The sequence below is a fragment of the Amphiprion ocellaris genome, chromosome 9 (genome assembly GCF_022539595.1).
Source record: "Amphiprion ocellaris isolate individual 3 ecotype Okinawa chromosome 9, ASM2253959v1, whole genome shotgun sequence".
In the NCBI taxonomy this organism is placed as follows: Eukaryota; Metazoa; Chordata; class Actinopteri; family Pomacentridae; genus Amphiprion; species Amphiprion ocellaris.
In genome coordinates this window covers 35,513,237-35,538,717 of record NC_072774.1, presented here as the reverse complement: position 1 = coordinate 35,538,717, position 25,481 = coordinate 35,513,237, and the positions used below count along the sequence as shown (strand labels likewise).

Sequence of the window (25,481 nt, the reverse complement as noted above, 5' to 3'; positions counted from 1 at the left end):
AGCTGATGTCAGTGTCTAACTGTCACTGACACCCCATTGTGCAATCTTTTTGCACAATGTGCACAGACTTACAAAAATCCCTGAAGTCTATTTCAAGTTTAATAACCTTTACAGGGAACATTTGACCCTAGTTCACTTTAGCTCTTGACTTCTGTGCTGGATTTCCTCTTGTTGACGGAAATGTGGATTAAACCTGGTGACGACAGCGCGTTCACTGAGCTCCTCCCCCCTCGCTGCTCTTAGCACACCATGAGCATCAGGTCGAGGGGCGGAGTCGCCACAGTTTTTAAGGATAATTTCACTTGCAAACCATTGCATGTAAATAATTATTCCTGTTTTGAAGTACAGTTGTTCACAATGGAAATATCTTGTCCAGTCTTATGTGCTGTGGTCTACCGTCCACCTAAATACAACAAGAACTTTATTCAGGAGTTCTTTGAGTTCATAGCAGAGGTGGCCTCTAAATATGAACAGCTTTTAATCTGTGGGGATTTTAACATTCACGTTTGTTGTCCATCTGATCAGCTGGCCACTGATTTCAAACGTCTACTGTCATCTTTCGACCTTATTCAAACTGTGGATGGTCCTACACATAGTGCTGGGCATACATTGGACTTAATTATTTCTCATGGGCTTGTGGTGTCACTTGTTGAAATATCTGAGACTCCCATCTCAGATCATTTCCCAGTTATTTTTGAAGTTCTTGCTCCTCCACCTGTTGGAAAGCCTCCTGTCCCAGCATCTCACCGTCTGATTGTTATTTCTTCAACAGCTGCAGAGTTTGAGACTGCTTTCATGGACTCTGAGTTTTATGCTTGTGATAGAATGAATCCTACTGGATGCCCAGACATCTTCCTGTCATCTTTCTACTCAGCTTGTTCTGAGATCCTGGACACTATCGCCCCTATTAGGTCCAGGTCCACCAAGCCCAGGACTGATCCCTGGTTGAATGATTCAACCCGGACCCTCAGACAGCGCTGCAGACAGGCGGAGCGACACTGGAAAAAGAACAGGCTACATGTATCGCTGGAGATACCGAGCGACAGTCTCGTTCATTATCAGAAGGCTGTGAAGGAGGCTAAATCCCAATATCTGTCGAATATTATCTCGACAAATGGACACTGCCCCGTGTGCTGTTCAGTACTATTAATTCTGTTGTGAGCCCCCACACCAATTCTCTGTCTGACACCACTGTTTCTACATGTGAGGACTTTCTACACTTTTTTGTTGACAAAGTGATGTCTGTGAGAGCATTGTGCAGCAGCAGCATCAGCCCAGATCGGTCTGCTACAACCCCACTCTCTCCAGTGTTTGACCACTTTGAGCCCATCTCCCTATCATCCCTTACTGACGTAGTTAAACATATGAAAACAACAAATTGCCCTTTGGATGTTTTCCCAACTAAATTGCTTAAAGAGGTGTTTTCTACTGTTGGGCCTGTCCTCTTGGTTTTAATGAACACTTGTTTTAGCTCAGGATGTGTTCCAGCTGCTTTTAAACATGCTATTGTGAGACCACTTCTTAAAAAAACACATCTCGATGCTAATGTTTTATCTAATTTCAGACCTGTTTCTAACTTGCCTTTTATCTCTAAAGTCCTTGAGAAAATTGTTTTTACACAGTTACAGGCATTTTTAGAAAACAGCTTTATTCTGGAAAAATTTCAGTCTGGGTTCAGGTCACGGCATAGCACAGTCTGCACTGCTTAAAGTTCACAATGATATAGCTGTGTCTGTTGATGCCAAGCATCCTGTTGTCCTTGTGCTGCTTGACTTAACGGCAGCATTTGATACGGTCGACCATTCTATTCTCTTGTCCCGCCTAAATAATTATGTTGGCATCCATGGTACTGCACTCAAGTGGTTTAAGTCTTACCTGACCAATAGGACTTTTTCCATAATGATTGGTGACTTGTCCTCCTCTGTTGCCTCTTTGTTTTGTGGAGTTCCCCAGGGCTCCATTTTGGGCCCTTCGCTATTTTCACTGTATATGTTGCCACTGGGGTCAATTATAGCAAGGCATAATTTAGCATTTCATTGCTACGCCAGTGATTTAAAGAAAGTTCTATCTCAGAGAGGACCTGCTCCTTGGTATAATTCCCAGCTGCGGACTTTAAAGCAGGCATCCCGAAAGCTGGAAAGGAAGTGGTACTCCACTAATTTAGAGGAAGTTTATGTAGCTTGGAAAAAAAAGTCTAGTAATTTATAAAAAAGCTCTTCGTAATGCCAGGACAACATATTATTCATCTTTAATAGAGGAAAACAAGAACAACCCCAGGTTTCTCTTCAGCACTGTAGCCAGGCTGACAAAGAGTCAGAGCTCTGTTGAAACTTGTATTCCTTTAGCTTTGAGCAGTAACAACTTCATGAGCTTCTTTACAAATAAAAATGTCACAGATGTATCATCGAGTACAGATACTTTAGAATTGGCTGTAAGACCAGATGGATATTTAGAATTTTTCACCCCCATACATCTCTCTGAACTCATTTCAATAGTTTCTACATCCAAACCATCAACATGTCTTTTAGATCCTATCCCAACTAGACTGTTCAAGGAGGCTTTACCTTTAATTAATTCCTCAATGTTAGATCTGATTAATCTCTCTCTAGTAACAGGTTATGTACCACAGGCTTTTAAGGTTGCTGTAATCAAACCTTTACTTAAAAAGCCCACTCTAGATCCAGATGTTTTAGCCAACTATAGACCAATTTCCAACCTCCCATTTCTCTCTAAAATTCTGGAAAGAACAGTTGCAAATCAATTATATGAACATTTACAAAGGAATAGCCTGTTTGAAGAGTTTCAGTCAGGCTTCAGAGTGCATCATAGCACAGAAACAGCTCTGGTGAAAGTTACTAATGACCTTCTCATAGCGTCAGATAATGGACTGGTCTCTATACTTATTTTATTGGACCTTAGTGCAGCATTCGATACAATCGACCACAAACTTTTATTACAGCGACTAGAACATTCTATTGGCATTAAAGGGACAGCACTGTACTGGTTTAAATCCTACTTATCAGACAGGTTCCAGTTTGTGCATGTCAACAATGACTCTTCTGAGCATACTAGGGTTAATCATGGAGTTCCTCAGGGTTCTGTCTTAGGACCAATACTGTTCACATTATACATGCTTCCCTTAGGCAACATTATTAAGAAGCACTGTATTAATTTCCATTGTTATGCTGACGACACTCAATTGTATTTATCTATGAAGCCAAATGAAACTAATCAGCTAGCTAGACTGCAAGATTGTCTTAAGGACATAAAGACCTGGATGACCTATAATTTCTTACTACTAAATTCAGACAAGACTGAAGTCATTGTATTTGGCCCCAAACATCTTAGAGAATTGCTTTCAAAGCATATAGTTACTCTGGATGGCATTACATTGGCCTCCAGTACTACTGTGAGGAACCTCGGTGTTATCTTTGACCAGGACATGTCCTTTAACTCGCACATAAAACAAATCTGTAGGACTTCCTTTTTCCACCTGAGAAATATTGTGAAAATCAGGAACATCCTGTCTCAGAGTGATGCAGAAAAACTAGTCCATGCATTTGTTACTTCTAGGCTTGACTACTGTAATTCCTTATTATCAGGTTGTCCCAATAGCTCTCTGAAACATCTACAGCTGATCCAAAACGCTGCAGCCAGAGTACTGACGGGAGTTAGCAAGAGAGATCATATTTCTCCTATATTGGTTTCTCTTCATTGGCTCCCTGTTAAATCTAGAATAGAATTCAAAATCCTTCTTCTGACATATAAAGCTCTTGTTACATTCTGTGTTGAATAGATAAGGTAGGTTGTGTTTTGTTTTTTTTTCTTTTCCCTGTCCCCAGGTATGCTCAGTGGGAGTGGCCAGGTGCACCTGTGGCTCGTTACCAATTGGCAGGGATGGTTAAAAGATGAGTCGGCCTGAACGTCATGGCCAATGGGCCAGATCAGCTGCCAGAGTGTGGTGTGGTGTTGTCTCGTCTCGCACGGGTCTAGGGGACCCGTGTTGGATCTTTTGGAGTGCTGTGTTGGATTTGTCTTGCTGGATAAAATAAACGTCTTATCGATTGACGTCTCACCAACAGATTTCCTGCCTCTTTGTTGTCCTACGTGTTACTTCCCTTATCCCCTAGCTGTCGGGACGTAACATATTTGGGGGCTCGTCCGGGATTTTTAAGAGTGATTCTGTGGGGTCAGCTGTATTTGTTGCTTGCGATCCTTTGTTTTTCATGCTTATCTGTTGCCTCATTCACGGTTTTCCTCAGGTAGACAGGTGAGTGTTCAGCCGAGCTGTTTCAGCTCCTCCGTCGGACACTCGTTTGTTATTTTTCCTTTGTTGTTTTCGGAGTTAATCCCGGGCGGGGTCCAGACCCTGTTGGGGGTAGGCGCTCAGGGCTTTGGCCGCTGAGATCAGCCTTTAAAGTCGCCTCGAGCCCGGCACGCTCCAGAAGATAGGTAGGTGAAGAAAATCAGGTAGGACTGAGGAAAGCTTGGTGAGTGTTGGTATTGTGTGTTTAACATGTGTTCCCGCGGTGGCTGCAGTGGTACGGTCCAACTGTATGCGCGTGGCCGGTTGTCAGACGACTTGTATTAGCCTGGTTAGCTGTGGCCAGTTCGCTACCGTTGGTGAGTATGGCAGCGTTTGTTTTGGAGGAATTTGTGGCTAATCCGACGGTGAAGCAGCTGGACGAATGTCGGAAACAAGACTTGCTTGCGATTGCAGACCACTATGGTCTAAAAGTCCCGTCATCGCTCATTAAACGGGAGTTAAAAGCCGTTCTGCTTGGTCACCTGGTACGTGAGGGGTTTCTTACCTTGCCGGTGTCTGAGTCTGCTGATCTCATGGCTGAGGCCGCGGCGGCTGTGTCCGTCTGTGGAGACCAGCCTGCTGCAGCGGGACGCTCTTCTCCTCGGGGAGGAGAAGGGGCTGGTCCGTCGGTCCCGTCTGGTGAAAGACCACAAACGCCGGAGCCGAAGCTGTTCACGCTGCCACGTTTTGATCCGCTGTCGGTCGAGTCATCTCCAGCCTCCAGATTAAATGCACGTATGAAAATGCGTCTAGCTCGTCTTCAGCTGGAAAAGGAGGAACGTGAGCGGGCACGAGAGTTTGAGCTCCGCAGAGAATTGGAGCTGAAAAAGTTGGAGGCAGAGACCGCCGTTAGGATGCGGCAGCTCGAACTACAGAACGTGGTGAGTTCTCCGGGTAATGTAACTGCAGGTCCTTCATTTGATATGAGTAAGAACATTTCCTTGGTTCCTGCATTCCGTGAGACTGAAGTGGAGGCTTATTTCAGCACCTTTGAACGGATAGCTGCTGCCTTGTGCTGGCCTAGAGATGTGTGGGCTATATTATTACAATGCAGGTTGACAGGTAAGGCTCAGGAGGCCTGTTCGTCCCTCTCGGTAGAGGATGGTCTCGAGTATGATAAGGTGAAGAGTGCTATCTTGCGTGCCTATGAATTGGTCCCTGAAGCATATCGACAGCGTTTCCGTGGCCTTAAGAAAGGAGCGGGCCAGAACTATATGGACTTCGCGAGGGAAAAATGCACGTTGTTTGACAGATGGTGTACCGCCAGTAAGGCTGAAGATTTAACCTCTGTTCGTGAGTTGGTGTTGTTGGAGGAGTTTAAAAATTGTCTGCCAGAGCGCACCGTAGTTTACCTGAACGAGCAGAAGGTTACTACATTACAACAGGCTGCTACTCTGGCAGATGAGTTCACTCTGACACACAAAAATGTCTTTTTCAAGCGTGACTCCTCCCTCCGTGATTCTTCTCAGCAAGCAGAGCAGCAGGTGACAGGTAGTGCATCAGTGGGTCCTACGGGTGAGAGGAAATGTTTTTTCTGCCGCCAGTCAGGTCATATTGTAGCTGAATGTGCAGCATTGAAACGTGAGCAACGGGGCTCAATTCAAAGTCAGCCCAAAGGTGTAGGGTTGATTAGAACTCCCACCGTTCCTGCCTGTGTTCCGAAGGCACCTGATGACTGTTTTAAACCATTCATTTTTAAAGGTTTCGTCTCCCTCACAGGTAGGGTGGAGGACCAGCGCCCCGTAACATTGCTGCGTGATACAGCCTGTTCCCAGTCTCTTATCCTCTCTGATGTGCTGCCGCTCCATGCGGGGACTTCCTGCAATACGAGTGCAATAGTGAGGGGTATTGAAATGGGTTTTATAACTGCCCATCTTCACAGGATTCATATTAATACTGAGTTGGTGGCTGGGTTTTTTTCGGTGGGGGTCCGAGATAGTTTCCCCATTGATGGTGTTGATTTAATTGTGGGGAATGACATTGCTGGGGGCAGGGTCTATCCTGTGGCTGAAGTTGTTGCCAGTCCCATTTCTGACCCTGTGCAGGACGATGTGGCCCGTAGCCATCCTGAGATATTTACTGTGAGTGTGTTAACCCGAGCAAAGGCCCGTGGGCAGGCCGAGGATATTGACTTGTGTGACTCACAGCTTGCTTCTGCTCTGTTTGAGGATAGGTTACCCCCTGCTGGTCAGTCGGTGAGCTACCCTCCAAGGAAACTGCAAGAGTTAACTGTCCCTGTTCCTCCTCCTGCAGTGTCTTTGCCTTTAACCCGTGAGGCGCTCATCGAGGCGCAGAAGAGTGATCCCTCCTTGGCGAAATATTTCAGGTCCACCGGTGATCCAGACAGTAAGTGTAATGACAAAAAGCAGACGTTTTTCTTCGATAATGGCGTGCTAATGCGCAAATGGGCTCCGCAATTAGACAGAACATCAGCTGAATCTGGTGAGGACTGGAGAGTGGTGTATCAACTCGTTGTACCAGTTAATTATCGACAGCATGTGCTAGAATTAGGGCATGAGCATGTGTGGTCTGGGCATTTAGGAATCACCAAGACTTATGACCGCATCCTGAAACATTTCTTCTGGCCAGGTATGAAGGCTGGTGTGACTAATTTCTGTAACACTTGCAGCACATGTCAGGTTGTGGGAAAACCAAACCAAGTGGTGCCTCCAGCCCCTCTGCATCCTATTCCTGCTGTTGGTGAGCCATTTGACCATGTGATTGTGGATTGTGTGGGTCCGCTGCCTAGAACAAAGTCTGGTAACCAGTTCTGTTAACCATCATGTGTGTGTCCACCCGTTTTCCTGAAGCCATCCCATTAAGGAAGATCACTGCACCCGCTATCAGCAAGGCATTGATGAAATTTTTCACCACTTTTGGGTTGCCTAAGGTTGTGCAGACAGATCAGGGAACCAATTTTATGTCTAAAGCATTCAAGCAGACTTTGCGCTCACTTGGTGTCACTCACTCCACATCTTCTGCTTATCACCCGGAGTCACAAGGAGCTCTTGAACGCTGGCATCAGACATTGAAATCTATGCTGAGGAAATATTGCCATGATACAGGGAGGGGCTGGGATGAAGGTGTGCCTTTCATACTCTTTGCCATCCGTGACGCTAAACAGGAGTCACTGGGATTCAGTCCAGCTGAGTTGGTGTTTGGTCACAACGTGCGTGGGCCATTGAAGGTGTTGAAGGAACAGTTTGTGTCAGGTTCCTCTAAATCTAACCTGTTTGCTTTTTGTCTCAGAATGTAAAGATAGGTTGCAGTGTGCATCTGTATAGGCAAAGCAGGCCCTCTCGTCCTCTCAAAGCAGCATGAAGAGACGATATGATAAAAAGACGGTCAAGAGGCAATTCCACCCTGGTGATCAAGTGTTGGTCTTGTTGCCCATGACCGGTTCTTCTCTCTCTGCTCGTTTTTCAGGTCCGTATGTGGTAGACAGCAAAATATCAGACACAAACTATGTCATCCGAACACCGGATCGCAGAAGGAAAACCCGTTTGTGTCACATTAATATGTTGAAGTCATATCGCTCCAGGGAGACTTCTGAAAATGTCCAGCAGGAGTGCCCTGCAAAGACAGCCGCATCTGCTGTCCTGGTTGATGCAGATGCATTGACAGATGGTTTGGTTGAGCCCTCTGTAGGGGAACAGTGTGGTAGGTTGTTGAATTCTCAGATTCTGTCCACCCTTGAGGCACATTTGTCATATCTCCCTGATGATCGACGTGGTGACATTGTTGGTTTGATTCGCTCTCACCCCACTTTGTTTGGTGATGTGCCTTCCCGCACTCATGTGATTGAGCACGACATTGATGTTGGAGCTGCTATCCCTATTAAACAGCATGCATACCGTTGTCCTATGGAAAAACGGGAGAAGATGAAAAAAGAGGTCGAGTACTTGGTTGACAATGGCTTAGCCAAGCCCAGTTGCAGCCCCTGGAGCTCTCCGTGTTTGTTAACGCCTAAGTCGGATGGTACTCCTCGTTTTTGTACTGATTTCAGGAAGGTTAATGCAGTTACTGTCCCTGATTCATTCCCATTGCCTCGCATGGAGGATTGCATCGACAGCATTGGCCCAGCCACCTTCATCACCAAACTAGATCTCCTGAAGGGCTACTGGCAAGTTCCATTAACTCCCAGGGCCTCTGAGATATCAGCATTTGTTACACCGGATCACTTCATGCAATATACCGTGATGGCATTTGGTATGAGGAATGCCCCTGCCACTTTCCAGCGATTGATGCAGATTGTATTGGGGGATGTACAAAATTGTAAAGTGTACCTTGATGATGTGGTGGTGCACTCAAGCAATTGGAACAGCCATGTTTCCAGTCTGAAAGTTGTGTTTCAGCGGCTTGCTAACGCTTCGCTAACCCTCAACCTTGCAAAATGTGAGTTTGGAAAGGCAACAGTAACCTATTTGGGGAAGCAAGTGGGACATGGGCAGGTTCGTCCTGTGGATGCAAAGGTTGCAGCGGTGTTATCCTACCCAGCTCCTACAACCAGACGTGAATTGAGACGGTTTCTGGGTATGACGGGTTATTATCGGTGTTTCTGTAAAAATTTCTCTGTGGTTGTTGCCCCCCTGACCAGGTTGTGTAGCCCTGGAGTGCCATTCCACTGGAATGCTGTCTGTGAACATGCTTTCAATGCTGCAAAGTCTCTTCTTTGCAGTGCTCCTGTACTCGCTGCTCCTAACTTCTCCCGACCCTTCAAACTGGAGGTAGATGCCAGTGCGACTGGAGCTGGTGCCGTTTTGCTGCAGGATGGTGAGGGGGATGTGTGCCACCCAGTGAGTTATTTCTCCACCAAATTCAAGCGTCACCAGTTGAACTACTCCACCATTGAGAAAGAGACATTAGCCATGTTGCTCGCCCTGCAGCATTTTGATGTATACGTAGGCTCCAGTTCAACACTAGTGACGGTCTATACTGACCACAATCCCCTCATTTTTCTGGCACAAATGTATAACCACAACCAGCGGTTGATGCGTTGGGCCCTTTGGCCCAGAAACTACAACATCAACATTAAGCACAAAAAAAAGTGGCTTGCAATGTGGTGGGCTGATGCTTCTGTTCACGTGTATGGAATAGCGGCATTATTTTGGTACATCTACTGCAATAACAGGTGGTGTACTTGGATCAGATGTGTGCGCAAACAGATGTTTGTTCTTATGGGAGGGGGTGTTACATTCTGTGTTGAATAGATAAGGTAGGTTGTGTTTTGTTTTTTTTTCTTTTCCCTGTCCCCAGGTATGCTCAGTGGGAGTGGCCAGGTGCACCTGTGGCTCGTTACCAATTGGCAGGGATGGTTAAAAGATGAGTCGGCCTGAACGTCATGGCCAATGGGCCAGATCAGCTGCCAGAGTGTGGTGTGGTGTTGTCTCGTCTCGCACGGGTCTAGGGGACCCGTGTTGGATCTTTTGGAGTGCTGTGTTGGATTTGTCTTGCTGGATAAAATAAACGTCTTATCGATTGACGTCTCACCAACAGATTTCCTGCCTCTTTGTTGTCCTACGTGTTACTTCCCTTATCCCCTAGCTGTCGGGACGTAACACTCTTAACAACCAATCTCCATCATATCTTAAAGATCTGATAGTACCATATTACCCTAGCAGAACTCTTCGCTCTCAGACTGCAGGCTTACTTGTTGTTCCTAGAATCTCTAAAAGTAGAATGGGAGGCAGAGCCTTCAGTTATCAGGCACCTCTCCTGTGGAACCAGCTCCCAGTTTGGGTTCGGGAGGCGGACACCCTCTCTACTTTTAAGACCAGGCTTAAAACCTTCCTTTTCGACAAAGCTTATAGTTAGGGCTGACTGGGTGACCCTGACGGGGTGAGCTGGTGTTTTCATTTGCACAACTGACTTCCCCTCTTGACGTCCCTTTAGTTTGCCCCTAGTTATGCTGCTATAGGCCTAGGCTGCTGGGGAACCTCTCTGGATGCACTGAGCCCTTCTCTAACTACCTATGTATTTACTATATATATCATTATTGCATTACATTCACTCTGTTTCTTTCTGTGTCCTTTCTCCGAGTGTCCCTGGTCCCAGAGCTGGATGCTGGATGCTTCAGATGTGTGGCTGTGTTTTATGGTCCTTGTGTCCCACCCCCCACCTCTCTATCTCTACCCCTCTATCTGTATCCCTCTATCTCTACCTCTACCCCTCTATCTCTACCTCTCTACTTCTTCTGTCCCTCTCAACCCGCCCGGCCAGCAGGCAGATGGGTCCCCCCACATTAGAGCCGGGTTCTGCTCGAGGTTTTTTTCCCTGTTAAAAGGGTGTTTTCCTTGCCACTGTCGCCTTTTGGCTTGCTCTGGGGGTCAGGCATATGGGTTCTGTAAAGCGTCTCGAGACAATTTGACTGTAATTGGCGCTATATAAATAAAATTGAATTGAATTGAATTGAATTGATTTCCAGTTGTATTTACCAGTGTTCCCAAACAAAAATGGTGCTCTTCAGTCCCTCACACACTGCATCAATGACATCATGTCATGGCTGGGGAAAAATTTCCTCCATCTAAACGAGGACAAGACTGAGTTCATTTTATCTGGTGACAATGTTCTTGCGAATTCGGACTCTGTGTCTTCAAAGCTAAAACTGTCTGTAAAGAACCTTGGGGTTATTTTTGACAGCAGTTTCACATTTGTCAAACAGATCGACAACGTGGTCAGAGCGAGTTTTTATCAATTACATCTTTTATCTAAAGTAAAGCCTTTTTTAAATCGCACCGGCCTTGAAAGGACTATTCATGCTTTTATCAGCTCACGAATAGACTACTGCAATGCTCTTTATGTTGGTGTTTCCCAGTCAGCCCTGAGCTGCCTCCAGTTGGTGCAAAATTCGGCAGCCCGTTTCCTGACGCACACTTCAAGGCGTCAGCACATCACCCCGGTCCTCTTTTCCCTCCATTGGCTTCCAGTTTCTTTTAGGAAAGATTTTAAAATTTTGCTTTTTGTTTTTAAAGCCCTCAACGGCCTTGCGCCTATTTATTTAAGGGAACTTCTCTCTGTCTGAAATCCTGACAGGGTGTTAAGGTCCTCTAAACAGCTGTTTCTGGAAGTCCCTAGGACCAGGTACAAACACTGGGGTGATCGAGCCTTTTCAGTCGCTGGACCCAGACTTTGGAACAAATTGCCCCCTGACATGTGCATTATCACTGACTTTGGCCTTTTCAAAGCCCGGCTCAAAACATATCTTTTCAGACTGGCTTTTAATACTCAGTAATGCAGGGACATTTTATTTTATTTTATTTAACTCTGGGAGCTGTCACCTCCAGAAGTTCTCTGATGATACAGCCATTGTCGGGTATCTGAGGGGAACGAGCGGAAGTACAGGATGGTCATCTCTGACTTTGTTGACTGGTGTGAGTGAAACCATCTGCAGCTCAACACCGGTAAGATGAAGGAGATGATCGTCAACTTCAGCAGGAGGAGGACACCCCAGACTGCACCGGTGAACATCCAGGGTTTGGATATTGAGATGGTGGACGCATACAAATACCTGGGTGTTCACCTCAACAATAAACTGGACTGGACACACAATACAGAGGTTCCTGTACAAGAAGGGCCAAAGTCGTCTCCACCTGCTGAGGAGACTGAGGTCCTTTGGAGTGTGCAGGACTCTGCTCCGGACATTTTACGACTCTGTGGTAGCGTCTGCTATCTTCTATGCAGTGGTCTGCTGGGGAGCAGGGAGCACTGAAAGGGACAGAAAGAGACTAAACAGAAGGTCAGGAGGGCCGGTTCTGTCCTGGACTGTTCCCTGGACTCCATAGAGGAGGTGGGTGAGAGGAGGATGTTGGCAAAGCTCACATCCATCATGGACAATCCCTCTCACCCACTGCATGACACTGTGGGGTCTTTAAGCAGCTCCTTCAGCAGCAGACTGAGACATCCACCCTGCAAGAAGGGCTATCACAGGTCCTTCATCCCATCTGCTGTAAGACTTTACAACATCAGCATCACTGGCTGATGTTAACATAAACTGGACTCACATCATATCACCCCAAACCATAAAAATTTGCACAGCAATTATTGCACTGCTACATCTTTGCACTTTTTAAACTTTATTTTTTTGAAGCCACTTTATACTGCATTGTCTTACAGTGTGTCAATACTGTACTATTTCATCCTCATTTCTCACCCCTGTACATATTGTAAATATTATTACTACTGTTCTATTATCATTTTATTTCTATTACTACGTCTATTGCTACATAAGCTGCTGTAACAATGTGAATTTCCCCTGGCGTGGGGAGAAATAAAGGACTTATCTTATCTTATCTTATCTTATCTTATCTTATCTTATCTTATCTTATCTTAACCCTTTAGGCGCCACAGTTTTTTCAATAAAAAATTCAGTTCTGATATCACTTTTTCAAAAGGTTGTAACTTGAAAATGATTAGAGATAAAGGCATACTGTAAATGAGTAAAATCATCAGTATGATCGAAAGTTTGTGATGGGAGTAAAGTCAATCATTTAATTTGCATATTATGACGTCACCAGGTGGCAGACATATGGATTACATAACTTTCACAGATGTTTATCGATCAAGATGGCATTGCTTGGCTCAGAATTTGTAAGATTCCTGTCTCCACGACACCCAACAGGCTCATCTAAAAGTCTGATCCACTTGTGATACTGTTCCTCATCTCTCAAGCAAACCCAGCCATCATCATCATCATTTACGGCGGGGCCATGAACGCCACTGCGACCTCCGCCGCTATTATCAGTGCATTTTCTCCCGCGTCTGCCACTATTTCCGCGGTTTTTTGCATCCCCGCTACCCACCTCACTATTAGCAGTGTTTTGACCACCCCTGCTACACCCACCACGTCCCCCCCTGCCACCCTGTACATGGTGAAGCAAAGCATCGGTTCCAGTATGTGCTGCTTGTGGACTGTCATGGTGCACGGACTTGCTGCCGTTACGCACAGACGCAGTGTTACTTTCTGTCTCACTGGACAACTGAACATCTTCATCAGAGGGTGAATATTCCTCTTCAGAATCTGAGTCAGCCATTACTTGACGAAGTACTTTGTCAACAGTGAACAAACCTCTCAGCATGGTAAGTTTTCTCTTGCTGTCTTGCGCTCTGTTGCACTCCAACTGCGACCCTCGTCTCCTCGACCAGGAGGCGGTTTTCAAACTCTATAAACTCCAAAACTTTGAATGAAAACACGCCCACAAATGATGCTCAGTTTGAAGTCCCAGATGTCCGCCATCTCATGGTGTAAAGTACTAAGTACATGAGGAACCATATTTGCAGCTATACCTTGTTATGTTCAGCAATGTTGCTTGTCGCAATATTGCGACTTTGGCGTTTAAAGGGTTAAATCTCAGGTTATGAGGGAACACAGTGTTATCACACTGTGTTCCCTAATTTAGCTGTTACTCTGCCAGAGTCTCACCCTTATGGCTTATTCTGGGATCTCATATTTCCATATATTTTGACAGTGGATAATCTCGTTAATAGTTATGCAGCCTTATTGCATACGTGACTTGACACTTTTGCCCTTCTGAAGAAGAATGAACTATAAAAGAATAGCTCCATGGTATACTGAGCAATTGCGCATCTTAAAGCAGAGTATCGAGTTCTACAGGGGTCTGTGTTAGGACCAGTACTCTTTCCTTTGTACATGCTCCCCTTAGGCAATATTAATAAGAAACAATGCATACATTTCCATTGTTATGCAGATGACACCCACTTATGCTTATCTATTAAGCCAAATGAAACCAATCCCTTAGTCAAACTCCAGGCATGTACCAAGGACACAAAGGCCTATATGACTTGTCATTTTCTTCATTTAAATTCAGACAAAACTGAGGTTTTTGTACTTGGCTCTAAGCACATCAGAAACACACCATCTAAGCAGATACGCACGTGGACAAAATTGTTGGTACCCCTCGGTTAATGAAAGAAAAACCCACAATGGTCACAGAAATAATTTGAATCTGACAAAAGTAATAATAAATGAAAATTCTATGAAAATTAACCAATGAAAATCAGACATTGCTTTTGAACCGTGATTTAACAGAATTATTTTAAAAAATAAACTCATGAAACAGGCCTGGACAAAAATGATGGTACCCTTAACTTAATATTTTGTTGCACAACCTTTTGAGGCAATCACTGCAATCAAACCATTTGTGTAACTGTCAGTGAGACTTCTGCACCTCTCAGCAGGTATTCTGGTCCACTCTTCATTAGCAGACTGTTCCAGTTGTCTCAGGTTTGAAGGTTCCTTCTCCAGACGCCATGTTTCAGCTCCTTCCACAGATGTTCAATAGGATTTAGATCATGGCTCATAGAGGCCACTTCACAATAGTCCAATGTTTTCCTCTTAGCCATTCTTGGCTGTTTTTAGCTGTGTGTTTTGGGTCATTATCCTGTTGCAAGACCAATGACCTGCGACTGAGACCAAGCTTTCTGACACTGGGCAGCATATTTCTCTCTAGAATACCTCGATAGTCATAAGATTTCATTGTACCCTGCACAGATTCAAGACACCTTGTGCCAGATGCAGCAAAGCAGCCCCAGAACATAACAGAGCCTCCTCCATGTTTCACAGTAGGGACAGTGTTCTTTTCTTGATATGCTTCATTTTTGCGCCTGTGAACATAGAGCTGATGTGCCTTGCCAAAAAGTTCCACTTTGTCTCGTCTGTCCATAGGACATTCTCCCAGAAGCTTTGTGGCTTGTTAACATGCAGTTTGGCAAATTCCAGTCTGGCTTTTTTAGGATTTGTTTTCAACAATGGTGTCCTCCTTGGTCGTCTCCCATGAAGTCCACTTTGGCTCAAACAACGATGGATGGTGCGATCTGACACTGATGTAGCTTGACCTTGGAGTTCACCTTTAATGTCTTTAGAGCTTGTTCTGGGCTCTTTTCTTACCATTCCTATTATCCGTCTCTTCCATTTGTCATCAATTTTCCTCCTGTGGCCACATCCAGGGAGGTTGGCTACAGTCCAATGGATCTTACATTTCTGAATAATATGTGCAACTGTAGTCACAGGAACATCAAGCTGCTTGGAGATGGTCTTATAGCCTTTACCTTTAACATGCTTGTCTATAATTTTCTTTCTAATCTCCTGAGACAACTCTCTCCTTGGCTTCCTCTGGTCCATGTATAGTGTGGTACACACCATGTCACCAAACAGCACAGTGACTACTGTAACCCTATAAATAGGGCGACTGACTGATTACAAGTTTGTAGACACCTGTGATGCTAATTAGAGGACACACCTTGATTGAACATGTCCCTGTGGTCACATTATTTTCAGTCTTTTCTAGGGGTACCGTCATTTTTGTCCAGGCCTGTTTCATGAGTTTATTTTTTAAAATAATTCTGTTGAACCATGATTCAAAAGCAATGCCTGATTTTCATTGGTAAATTTTCATAGAGTTTTTATTTATTATTACTTTTGTCAGATTCAAATTATTTCTGTGACCATTGTGGGTTTTTCTTTCAGTAACTGAGGAGTACCAACAATTTTGTCCACGTGTGTAAGTTATTTAATTTTATTTGGTTATACCTCATGGCCAAAGGTGGGTAGTAACAAGTTACATGTACTCCATTACATTTACTTGAGTAACTTTTTGAAAAAAATGTACTTCTGAGAGTAGTTTTACTCTGCCATGCTTTTTACTTTTACTTGAGTAGATCTGTGAAGAAGAAACGCTACTCTTACGCCGTTACACTGGGCTATGCTCGACTCATTACTTTTTTATTTACCACATTAGATATGCTTTATTTTGCTGGAGTATTGCCCCCAGTGGATCTACAACATGGCTGTTTCACCAATCACATGAAGCAACAATAATCACGACTTGGTTTCACCAGACGTCGCCCTGCAGTCACATGACGACATTCGAACTGTGGTAGCATAGCGGCACAAACTCTACACACGTAGAAGACAGAATAAAAAAAACGGGCATTTTCAAAAATTTTATCTTTCTTCGGAGTCCGACAACATTGGCATAGCATTAGCAGGAATATCTCCGTCTTCGGTTTTTGTCTTCTAACAAAAGCCAAAGATGGCTACTAACATGGGCGAAGTGAAGCGTGACGTCAGACTTGGTAGGTCTGTGTGATACAGCGGAGGGTGAGGCCGGGGGCACAACCACTGAATATTCGGATATTGGGGTCCAGCCCGAGTTGTATTGTCATTTTCTATCTACTGAGCCTATGCCATTTGGAGGGAAGTGAAATACAGCATATCTTGTCACTGGAAGTAGTTTGCACTTTTCAAACATAAAAACGTTACCTTACTACAGGTATTTGTTTCAAAAGCTTTTGCTTTTCACTGTCAATGAGGGAAATGCAGAAAACAGGCTTGGGAAATCCAGGGTCCAGGTGAGTGAAGTCGGAGCTGAGATGACGGCAGTCGAGGCAGGCAAGAAACAACGACTTGGGAAACAGAAAGCTGAAAATAGGTGGGATTACAGAGAGTGGAAAAGTCCACTTGTGGATATGGCAGTCTGGAGACAAAACAGGGACCAGGGGAAGAACTGAGTCCATGTGGGGATCTGGCGGGGAGTGACTGACTCAATCAGGTTTATAAAGCAGGAGGTGAGATTGTGAGTAGGTGTGCTCATTACTGCAGCTGTCTCCACTTGCTGCAATCAGCAGACTGCAGGCAGGTGGGAGATGCAGAGGAGCAGAGAGACGGGGACAGAGAGAAGTAGTACTGCATCAGTAAAAAGACTTGATGAACGTTTTTGAGCTATAGGGAAAGAGAGAGAGAGATGACACACAGGCAGCGGGAGCACGATGCAGAGACAGTGAGGAGGGAGAAAGAGGAAAAAAGGGAAAAAGAGGGAGAAGGACAGGGCCTGGAACGGGGATCATGACAACAGCAATGGCTGCATTCACTGTCAGGACCACAACTCTTCCCCACCAGACTCACAAACACCGAAACTACAATACTACATCATGTTTTATAAACCCATTATATAACATATCTATGTAAAATCTTCAGCATTGGTTAAATAGTAATATTAAGATGTTCCACTCCATGCTATGAAATGTAGTGGTGTGAAAGAAAATGTAATATACAAGTGGCCCAAATTTATAAAGTACTCGTGTGCTATACTTGAATTTTCACCTGGTACACAAATTATTGTGCTGAAAATAGCAAAATACAAAAAATACAATGTTCTAAGGTCATATAGCAAAATTATCACTGTTATCTTTACTTTTAGTAGTTTTTTAACCAATATTATTTCATAAAATTCATTCCATTGCTGTAGACATTAGACGTGATAGTTTGAGAGATGAAGATCAGTTGAGTAACAAACGATGGAAACGGTCTATATATGACCACCAGTCTTTTTTTTTTTTAAAAAAAACAGACCCAGCAGCTTAGGAAGTGGTACACACAACCTGACTTTCTAGGTGAACATAAAATGTTGATATAAAATTCACAAGCTATATTAGAAACATTTTTAATGGAACTTTAATAGGAACTTCACTATCATGAAATTTAGAAATATAATGCTGGAATATGGATAATTACAGGAACTCCAGAAAACCTCATCCCCCTTTCAGATAGGCCTATGTGGAGAAACCCTCAGTAAGATATTGTATACAGTTATAGAAGCTGGAAGAGTAAAAGTTAGGAGTTATACACAGTATGTATAAAACCAGACAAGACAATTAATTACTAAACTACTATTAAACTAAACCACTAAAAAATGTAATTCTTGTATTTTCTGGTTCTGTTGCAGGAATTGCAGGTATGACAGTGATTTAGCATCGCACATCTATAAAGCTTTACTTGGCATAATATAGAATGGTGAGGACAGAACAGGCAATGGCCATGATATCGTGACTTTTAGTCCCTAGAATGGGTTAAACACAGAATACACTGGAGCCTACATTTCTAATGTTATAGCTACAAACACAGAACCTTTTAGACCCTTCCAGATAGGCTCATTATTCATTTCACAAACTCGAAAAAAAAAAGAGATGATTTTTGCTTTGGCTGTCGCCATCAATCAATGGTTATCAAACTAGTGTTTTCTCCTGCACTCAGCTCAAATATTGTTTAATCAATTTAAAATCACACGGCTGGGAGGCTCAGGCTCCACTGGATGCTGAAGATGAAACAGGTTAGCATTTGCATTGTACTGCTTGGGGTACAATATGATTTATGGAATATGGCCTGTGCACAGCAGTGTTGAAAATACCTTCTCTCATTTAAAGGTAAACCTCGAAAACAAACAATATGTGATTGCCACTTACTTCTATTTGAGGGCTTGAAAACAGATTTTCATCGTGAACGGGTTTCTCATTAGCATAGAAATGAATATGATGACAGATAATGAATATATGTTTCTTGATGCTTCACAGTCATCCCAGAATGATCAAGTGCAGAGGCAGATGAGCAAAAAAAGAGAAAGACAGCCTTTTTCTGTGAATATTAACATACTGTGTGTGTGTGTGTGTGTGTGTGTGTGTGTGTGTGTGTGTGTGTGTGTGTGTGTGTGTGTGTGTGTGAGAGAGAGAGAGAGAGAGAGCCAGAGAGAGAGAGAGAGTTTTTATGTGGGCAGAGTGGTGGAAAATAAAGGACAAAGTCAAGGTCAGTCTTAGATAGAGAACAGCCTCCCTGTAACCCTCGAGCCAATTCCTATCTCTCTGTCTCTTTCTCTGTGTTTCTGTCTCTCTCTCTCTCTCACACACACACACACACACACACACACACACACACACATATACATGCATACAGTACATGCACACACACTTCCTGTCACGTCTGCCCAGCTCTGTGGCCATGGAATGAGGTGTCACATTTGGTTGCCCGGGGTAAGATAAGCTTATTATTAGTTTCTAGCCTGCAGATAAACTGACAGAAACAGGTTCCTGAATATGCAGTTCATTCTGATAAATCAGCAGGCTATATGTGCTGTTAGTGTTTGATTCAGATTTTAGGGGTGAAAAATTACACTATTTTTTTCAGTCATGCATTAATGTGGTCTCAAAAGGCATATCAAGTTAAATGATAAATGTAATTTACCTGATTCAAGATTAAACTGCGCTGGCAGAGTTAATTGACACAAACACACATGGCACATACTGCCCTGTGCTGGACACACAGCTTAGGACTGAGTGAATGTTTTACTTTTGCATCAAGGAAGGTAAAAGACTGAGTGAAATACATAACAGAACCTTAAGAGTATTGAGCTCTGAGTCTAATGATCTTCTTTTAATATTACAAAACAGCCAAAATTCAACGTCTATTCAATTGAAGTGTGAATGCTACTAAAAATTAACATACTCATTTTGTACTTTTGGTAGAACATTGTGTATGCAGTCCAGTGCAGCAAAGAGTGCACAGACCTGTGCATAGGAGAGAATAAACCACAGCTGCACAAGTGCATGGCTTAACACATGAGAGCCAACTTCTAAGGACAAGACTCAGCAGTCCACCTGCATCTGAAGGATAAGGTGAACAGAGAAGAACAGAGAAGATAGACGGTGTGGGAGGGGTGAAGGAAGCGATCTATGTTAAGCTGGAACAGCTATCTCAAAACAGACAAAGGCATCTACAACACTGATTATCAAGCAACTATAACATAGAGTTGAGATCTCTCCTCCCAAAATTTCACCATTATTTACATCTTATGTCAGCTCTGGCAGGGCCGCTTCACAAGCATTATTTTGGTGTTGCTGCTGATTGCACAGCCATTCACACCTTGAGGCATATACATCTGAAGATCTACATCATTTAGTTGAACTGAGAAAGTGGACTTCCGCGAGTGACCGAGTGAAGAAGACGCACGGGGAGCTGCTCCTGAGCAAATTTTTTAATACTTATCATCAATACACATCAGTAAGCTCTGAACACACTCAGTGTTGTGGAAATAGATTATAGGTTAACTTTGGACAATGTCTGGTAAGGGCAAAAATGAGTGGTCAGAAAGGCAACTCTCTGATAATGGACCTTTCCTCGCTTCCAGCGGCTAATGCTAACTCAGTGATAGCTGCTGCAGCAGCACCTTCTGAAGCTAACACCACGCTCTGTGCTGATAGCTGAACTGGAAAAGAACAGAGCAGCGATTTCAGCTTATATACACAATGTCACGGTCCCTGATGAGAGGATGCAGAGCAGCTGGGGGACCGATTCAGCTGCCGCTCATCCAATTACCTCTGCTATATAGACCGGCCCCACACAGCATGCAGTGTGGGATCATCGTTGTTGTCTCTCCTCTCTGAGATGCAGTACGACGGTGTAGATGCTGGAGCAACCTGCCTTCCCAGCCAGAGGTCCTCCGGAAGAGGACCTGGATCCCCCCAGCAAACATCCAGTTTGAAGATTTGCAAGCTGTCCTCCGGAAAAGGATGTGGACTCCCTCCCTCAGACCAGCTCCATTCCTGGCCCTCTCCAGGGGCTGCCGCTGCACACTGGCGCGAGTGCGCACCCTCTGGACCGCCGGATTCCAGGAGCCTGCCTGCCCCCCTGCTCCGGTCTACCTGCTCCAAGAGGACAGGTCCTGCCCCAAGAGGACCTAGCGTTGTTCCTGGCAGTTGCTGCTGTGCTCCACCAGCTGCTATGAGCACCGGCGCGCACCTCCCCCCGACTGCCAATCCCTGGGAGCCTGTCTTCCCCCCTCCATCACCCGTAGTGAGTTCTAGGCCTGGGTGGCATTCGTTATTATTATTTGTAAATTAAAACCTGTTGAAATCCAGTCTGCCTGCCATCTGCTCTCTACGCTCTCACTTAGGTGTCTGTGTAGTTTCTCATTCATCCAGGTCATGGTTATCCAAGGTTGTTTAAATCAATCCAACTTGACTTTAAGAAGGTTCCTTGAAGACGTTTCACCTCTCATCCAAGAGGCTTCTTCAGTTCTGGTGGTGGTTGATGTTGCCTCAGCTTATAACCTCTGTGAAGTGTGGTCAGTGTTATTCACATTCAGACGACCATTGCCAAGGCCCACCTGGCTCCTCAATGATGGTCGTTGAGAGCCAGGGAGTGACAAAGGGGGTCATTGAAATGCGAGTTTCACCGAGCCCTCGTATGCTAATGGTGGTCGTTAGCATGAGCCACTTCACATGAGTCATTCTGCTGAGTAGTTCCTTTGTGGAGTTTTGAAAGGACCTGACTGTAAAATGGCGAAAGATGATGTCGCAGACCACCCCCCCTGTTCAGAGATGGCTTCTCCACTTTGACATGGATGGCTTCTTTCACGCCTCTCTCAAACCATCTGTCCTCCCTGTCCAAAATCTGAACATTGGTGTCCTGAAATGAGTGTCCCTCTTTCTTGAGGTGAAGAAATACCTATATATATATATATATATATATATATATATATATATATATATATATATATATATGTATATATATATATATATATATATAAACTTTAGATGTTTTTAGGATTTTTTGGGAGATTTTTACTCATTTTTTGAAAATATTTACAAGAATTTTCTTGCCAAATTTGGGGGATTTTTTTTTAAATAAAACTTTTAAGGGAAACTTTTAAGGAATTGGAATTTTCTTCATGAAGGTTTTGCTAATTTTCAGAAATTTGGGGAAATTTTTTGCTAATTTTTTGTATTTTTTTCAGACAAGGAAACAATATATTTTGGTGCCCGTAAATGAAGACAGCAGGAGGGTTAATACATCTCAAATTAGGAGGTTACATGAAAGGAAAAATCTATTTTTGAGTGGAAAAACTACTATTTTTTAGCATGTCTGGTTTATTTAAAGACACCTAAGCTTGACAATCCTGGTAAACTATAGCTTAAAATAAGTTTTCCCAGCTAATTTTAAGATCTCAATATTCTAAATGTATCTTATTTTGAGAAATCTTACCAAGACATTTTTCACTACTTCTATTGGCAGATTTTTTCACTTATTTCAAGGTAAAAGTTCTTTGAAATAAGTGTTTTTTAAAATTGTTTTGAGAGGGACATTTTTTCTAGTGTAACAGAAGTCCATTGGTGGGCGTGGTGAGTGAACGCTGGCGTGTTTGGCTGCTGCTACTCACCGGCAATTTTTAAGTGTTTTTAGCGGTTCTCCGGCCCATTTCAACCTACTCGACTGGGAGTCTTAACCCTCCTCTACCGCCTGATGTTCCTCATTTCTGCTGTCATAGCCCTATAGTGCTATGATAGCAGGCTAACCATTGCCTACCTGCTTGGTTCACCTCCCGGCTCCACGTCTTTGGCTTTCTCCACGGTTTCGCTATGTGGGCTGGCGGGGCTTTTGTGTGGTCCCTACTGGTCTGGACTGTCCTGGTTCTCCTCCATCTACCGGTGGAGGCAGCCCTGCATCTCCACCTGGACATCGGCGTCCAGCAACGCCCAAGGTGCGTCCAGCAACGCCCGAGGTACATCCACCGTGGTTCTCGTCGGGGTTTCCATTTCTCCGGCTCCAAAGGGCTTTCCTCCTTCTGGTCCTCCACTCGCTGACCACCCAGAAACACCGGCCGGTCTGTCAACCACAGTGTGTTAGCCCACCTGGCTAGGTCGGCTAATGCTCCTCTCTCCAACACCGGCGTCAACTTCGGTCTGCTGAACATCCGCTCCCTCACGGGCAAAGGACATCTCATCCAGGATCTCCTTACTGACCGTAAGCTTGATTTTCTTTGTTTAAATGAGACTTGGCAAGTACCTGGTGACTTCTCCCAGCTTAACAACTCCAATCCTCCGGGGTTTGTTTACATTTGCAAACCTTGTGGCTCTGGTCGCGGAGGGGGTCTCGCGATACTGTATCGCGAGAAGTGGAAGGTCGTTCCAGTTTCTCTGCCTCCTCTCTTATCTATAGAATGCCTCGCCTGTCAAATCTCCGGATCCACTCCCACAATCATCGCCACAGTCTATCGTCCCCTCAAGCCTCACACTGACTTTTTAAATGAATTCTCTGGCCTTCTCACCCACCTTTCCGCTCTCTCCCCAAATGTAATTCTGCTGAGAGATTTCAACGTACACATTGACAATACTGCTCTCCCCCTCACCAAAGACTTCAATTCAATTCAATTCAATTTTATTTATATAGCACCAATTACAGTCAAATTGTCTCGAGACGCTTTACAGAACCCATATGCCTGACCCCCAGAGCAAGCCAAAAGGCGACAGTGGCAAGGAAAACACCCTTTTAACAGGGAAAAAAACCTCGAGCAGAACCCGGCTCTAATGTGGGGGGACCCATCTGCCTGCTGGCCGGGCGGGTTGAGAGGGACAGAAGAAGTAGAGAGGTAGAGATAGAGGGGTAGAGGTAGAGATAGAGGGATACAGATAGAGGGGTAGAGATAGAGAGGTGGGGGGGTGGGACACAAGGACCATAAAACACAGCCACACATCTGAAGCATCCAGCATCCAGCTCTGGGACCAGGGACACTCGGAGAAAGGACACAGAAAGAAACAGAGTGAATGTAATGCAATAATGATATATATAGTAAATACATAGGTAGTTAGAGAAGGGCTCAGTGCATCCAGAGAGGTTCCCCAGCAGCCTAGGCCTATAGCAGCATAACTAGGGGCAAACTAAAGGGACGTCAAGAGGGGAAGTCAGTTGTGCAAATGAAAACACCAGCTCACCCCGTCAGGGTCACCCAGTCAGCCCTAACTATAAGCTTTGTCGAAAAGGAAGGTTTTAATCCTGGTCTTAAAAATAGAGAGGGTGTCCGCCTCCCGAACCCAAACTGGGAGCTGGTTCCACAGGAGAGGTGCCTGATAACTGAAGGCTCTGCCTCCCATTCTACTTTTAGAGATTCTAGGAACAACAAGTAAGCCTGCAGTCTGAAAGCGAAGAGTTCTGCTAGGGTAATATGGTACTATCAGGTCTTTAAGATATGACGGAGACTGTTTGTTAAGAGCTTTATATGTCAGAAGAAGGATTTTGAATTCTATTCTAGATTTAACAGGGAGCCAATGAAGAGAAACCAATATAGGAGAAATATGATCTCTCTTGCTAACTCCCGTCAGTACTCTGGCTGCAGCGTTTTGGATCAGCTGTAGATGTTTCAGAGAGCTATTGGGACAACCTGATAATAAGGAATTACAGTAGTCAAGCCTAGAAGTAACAAATGCATGGACTAGTTTTTCTGCATCACTCTGAGACAGGATGTTCCTGATTTTCACAATATTTCTCAGGTGGAAAAAGGAAGTCCTACAGATTTGTTTTATGTGCGAGTTAAAGGACATGTCCTGGTCAAAGATAACACCGAGGTTCCTCACAGTAGTACTGGAGGCCAATGTAATGCCATCCAGAGTAACTATATGCTTTGAAAGCAATTCTCTAAGATGTTTGGGGCCAAATACAATGACTTCAGTCTTGTCTGAATTTAGTAGTAAGAAATTATAGGTCATCCAGGTCTTTATGTCCTTAAGACAATCTTGCAGTCTAGCTAGCTGATTAGTTTCATTTGGCTTCATAGATAAATACAATTGAGTGTCGTCAGCATAACAATGGAAATTAATACAGTGCTTCCTAATAATGTTGCCTAAGGGAAGCATGTATAATGTGAACAGTATTGGTCCTAAGACAGAACCCCTGAGGAACTCCATGATTAACCCTAGTATGCTCAGAAGAGTCATTGTTGACATGCACAAACTGGAACCTGTCTGATAAGTAGGATTTAAACCAGTCCAGTGCTGTCCCTTTAATGCCAATAGAATGTTCTAGTCGCTGTAATAAAAGTTTGTGGTCGATTGTATCGAATGCTGCACTAAGGTCCAATAAAATAAGTATAGAGACCAGTCCATTATCTGACGCTATGAGAAAGGTCATTAGTAACTTTCACCAGAGCTGTTTCTGTGCTATGATGCACTCTGAAGCCTGACTGAAACTCTTCAAACAGGCTATTCCTTTGTAAATGTTCATATAATTGATTTGCAACTGTTCTTTCCAGAATTTTAGAGAGAAATGGGAGGTTGGAAATTGGTCTATAGTTGGCTAAAACATCTGGATCTAGAGTGGGCTTTTTAAGTAAAGGTTTGATTACAGCAACCTTAAAAGCCTGTGGTACATAACCTGTTACTAGAGAGAGATTAATCCTCATCACTCAACAGTTTCGGCTTTCAGCAGTTCTCTGACTTCCCCACACACATAAAAGGACACACCCTGGACTTAATTTGCTGCTCCGGTCTCACCCCTTCCAACTGTACTTCTGATCAACTCCTTATTACGGACCACTTGCTCCTCACATTCGATGTCACC

At 44.2% G+C, this 25,481-nt stretch overlaps 1 protein-coding gene across 1 annotated transcript; it reads right to left on the bottom strand.

The window, feature by feature from the left end:
• Positions 1-23,295: 23,295 nt before the first annotated feature.
• On the bottom strand, positions 23,296-25,263 carry LOC129349702 (uncharacterized). The gene has a single exon (XM_055013840.1). It carries the CDS (start codon positions 24,866-24,868, stop codon positions 23,885-23,887), a length of 984 nt encoding a protein of 327 aa, XP_054869815.1. The 5' UTR covers positions 24,869-25,263; the 3' UTR covers positions 23,296-23,884.
• Positions 25,264-25,481: the final 218 nt, after the last annotated feature.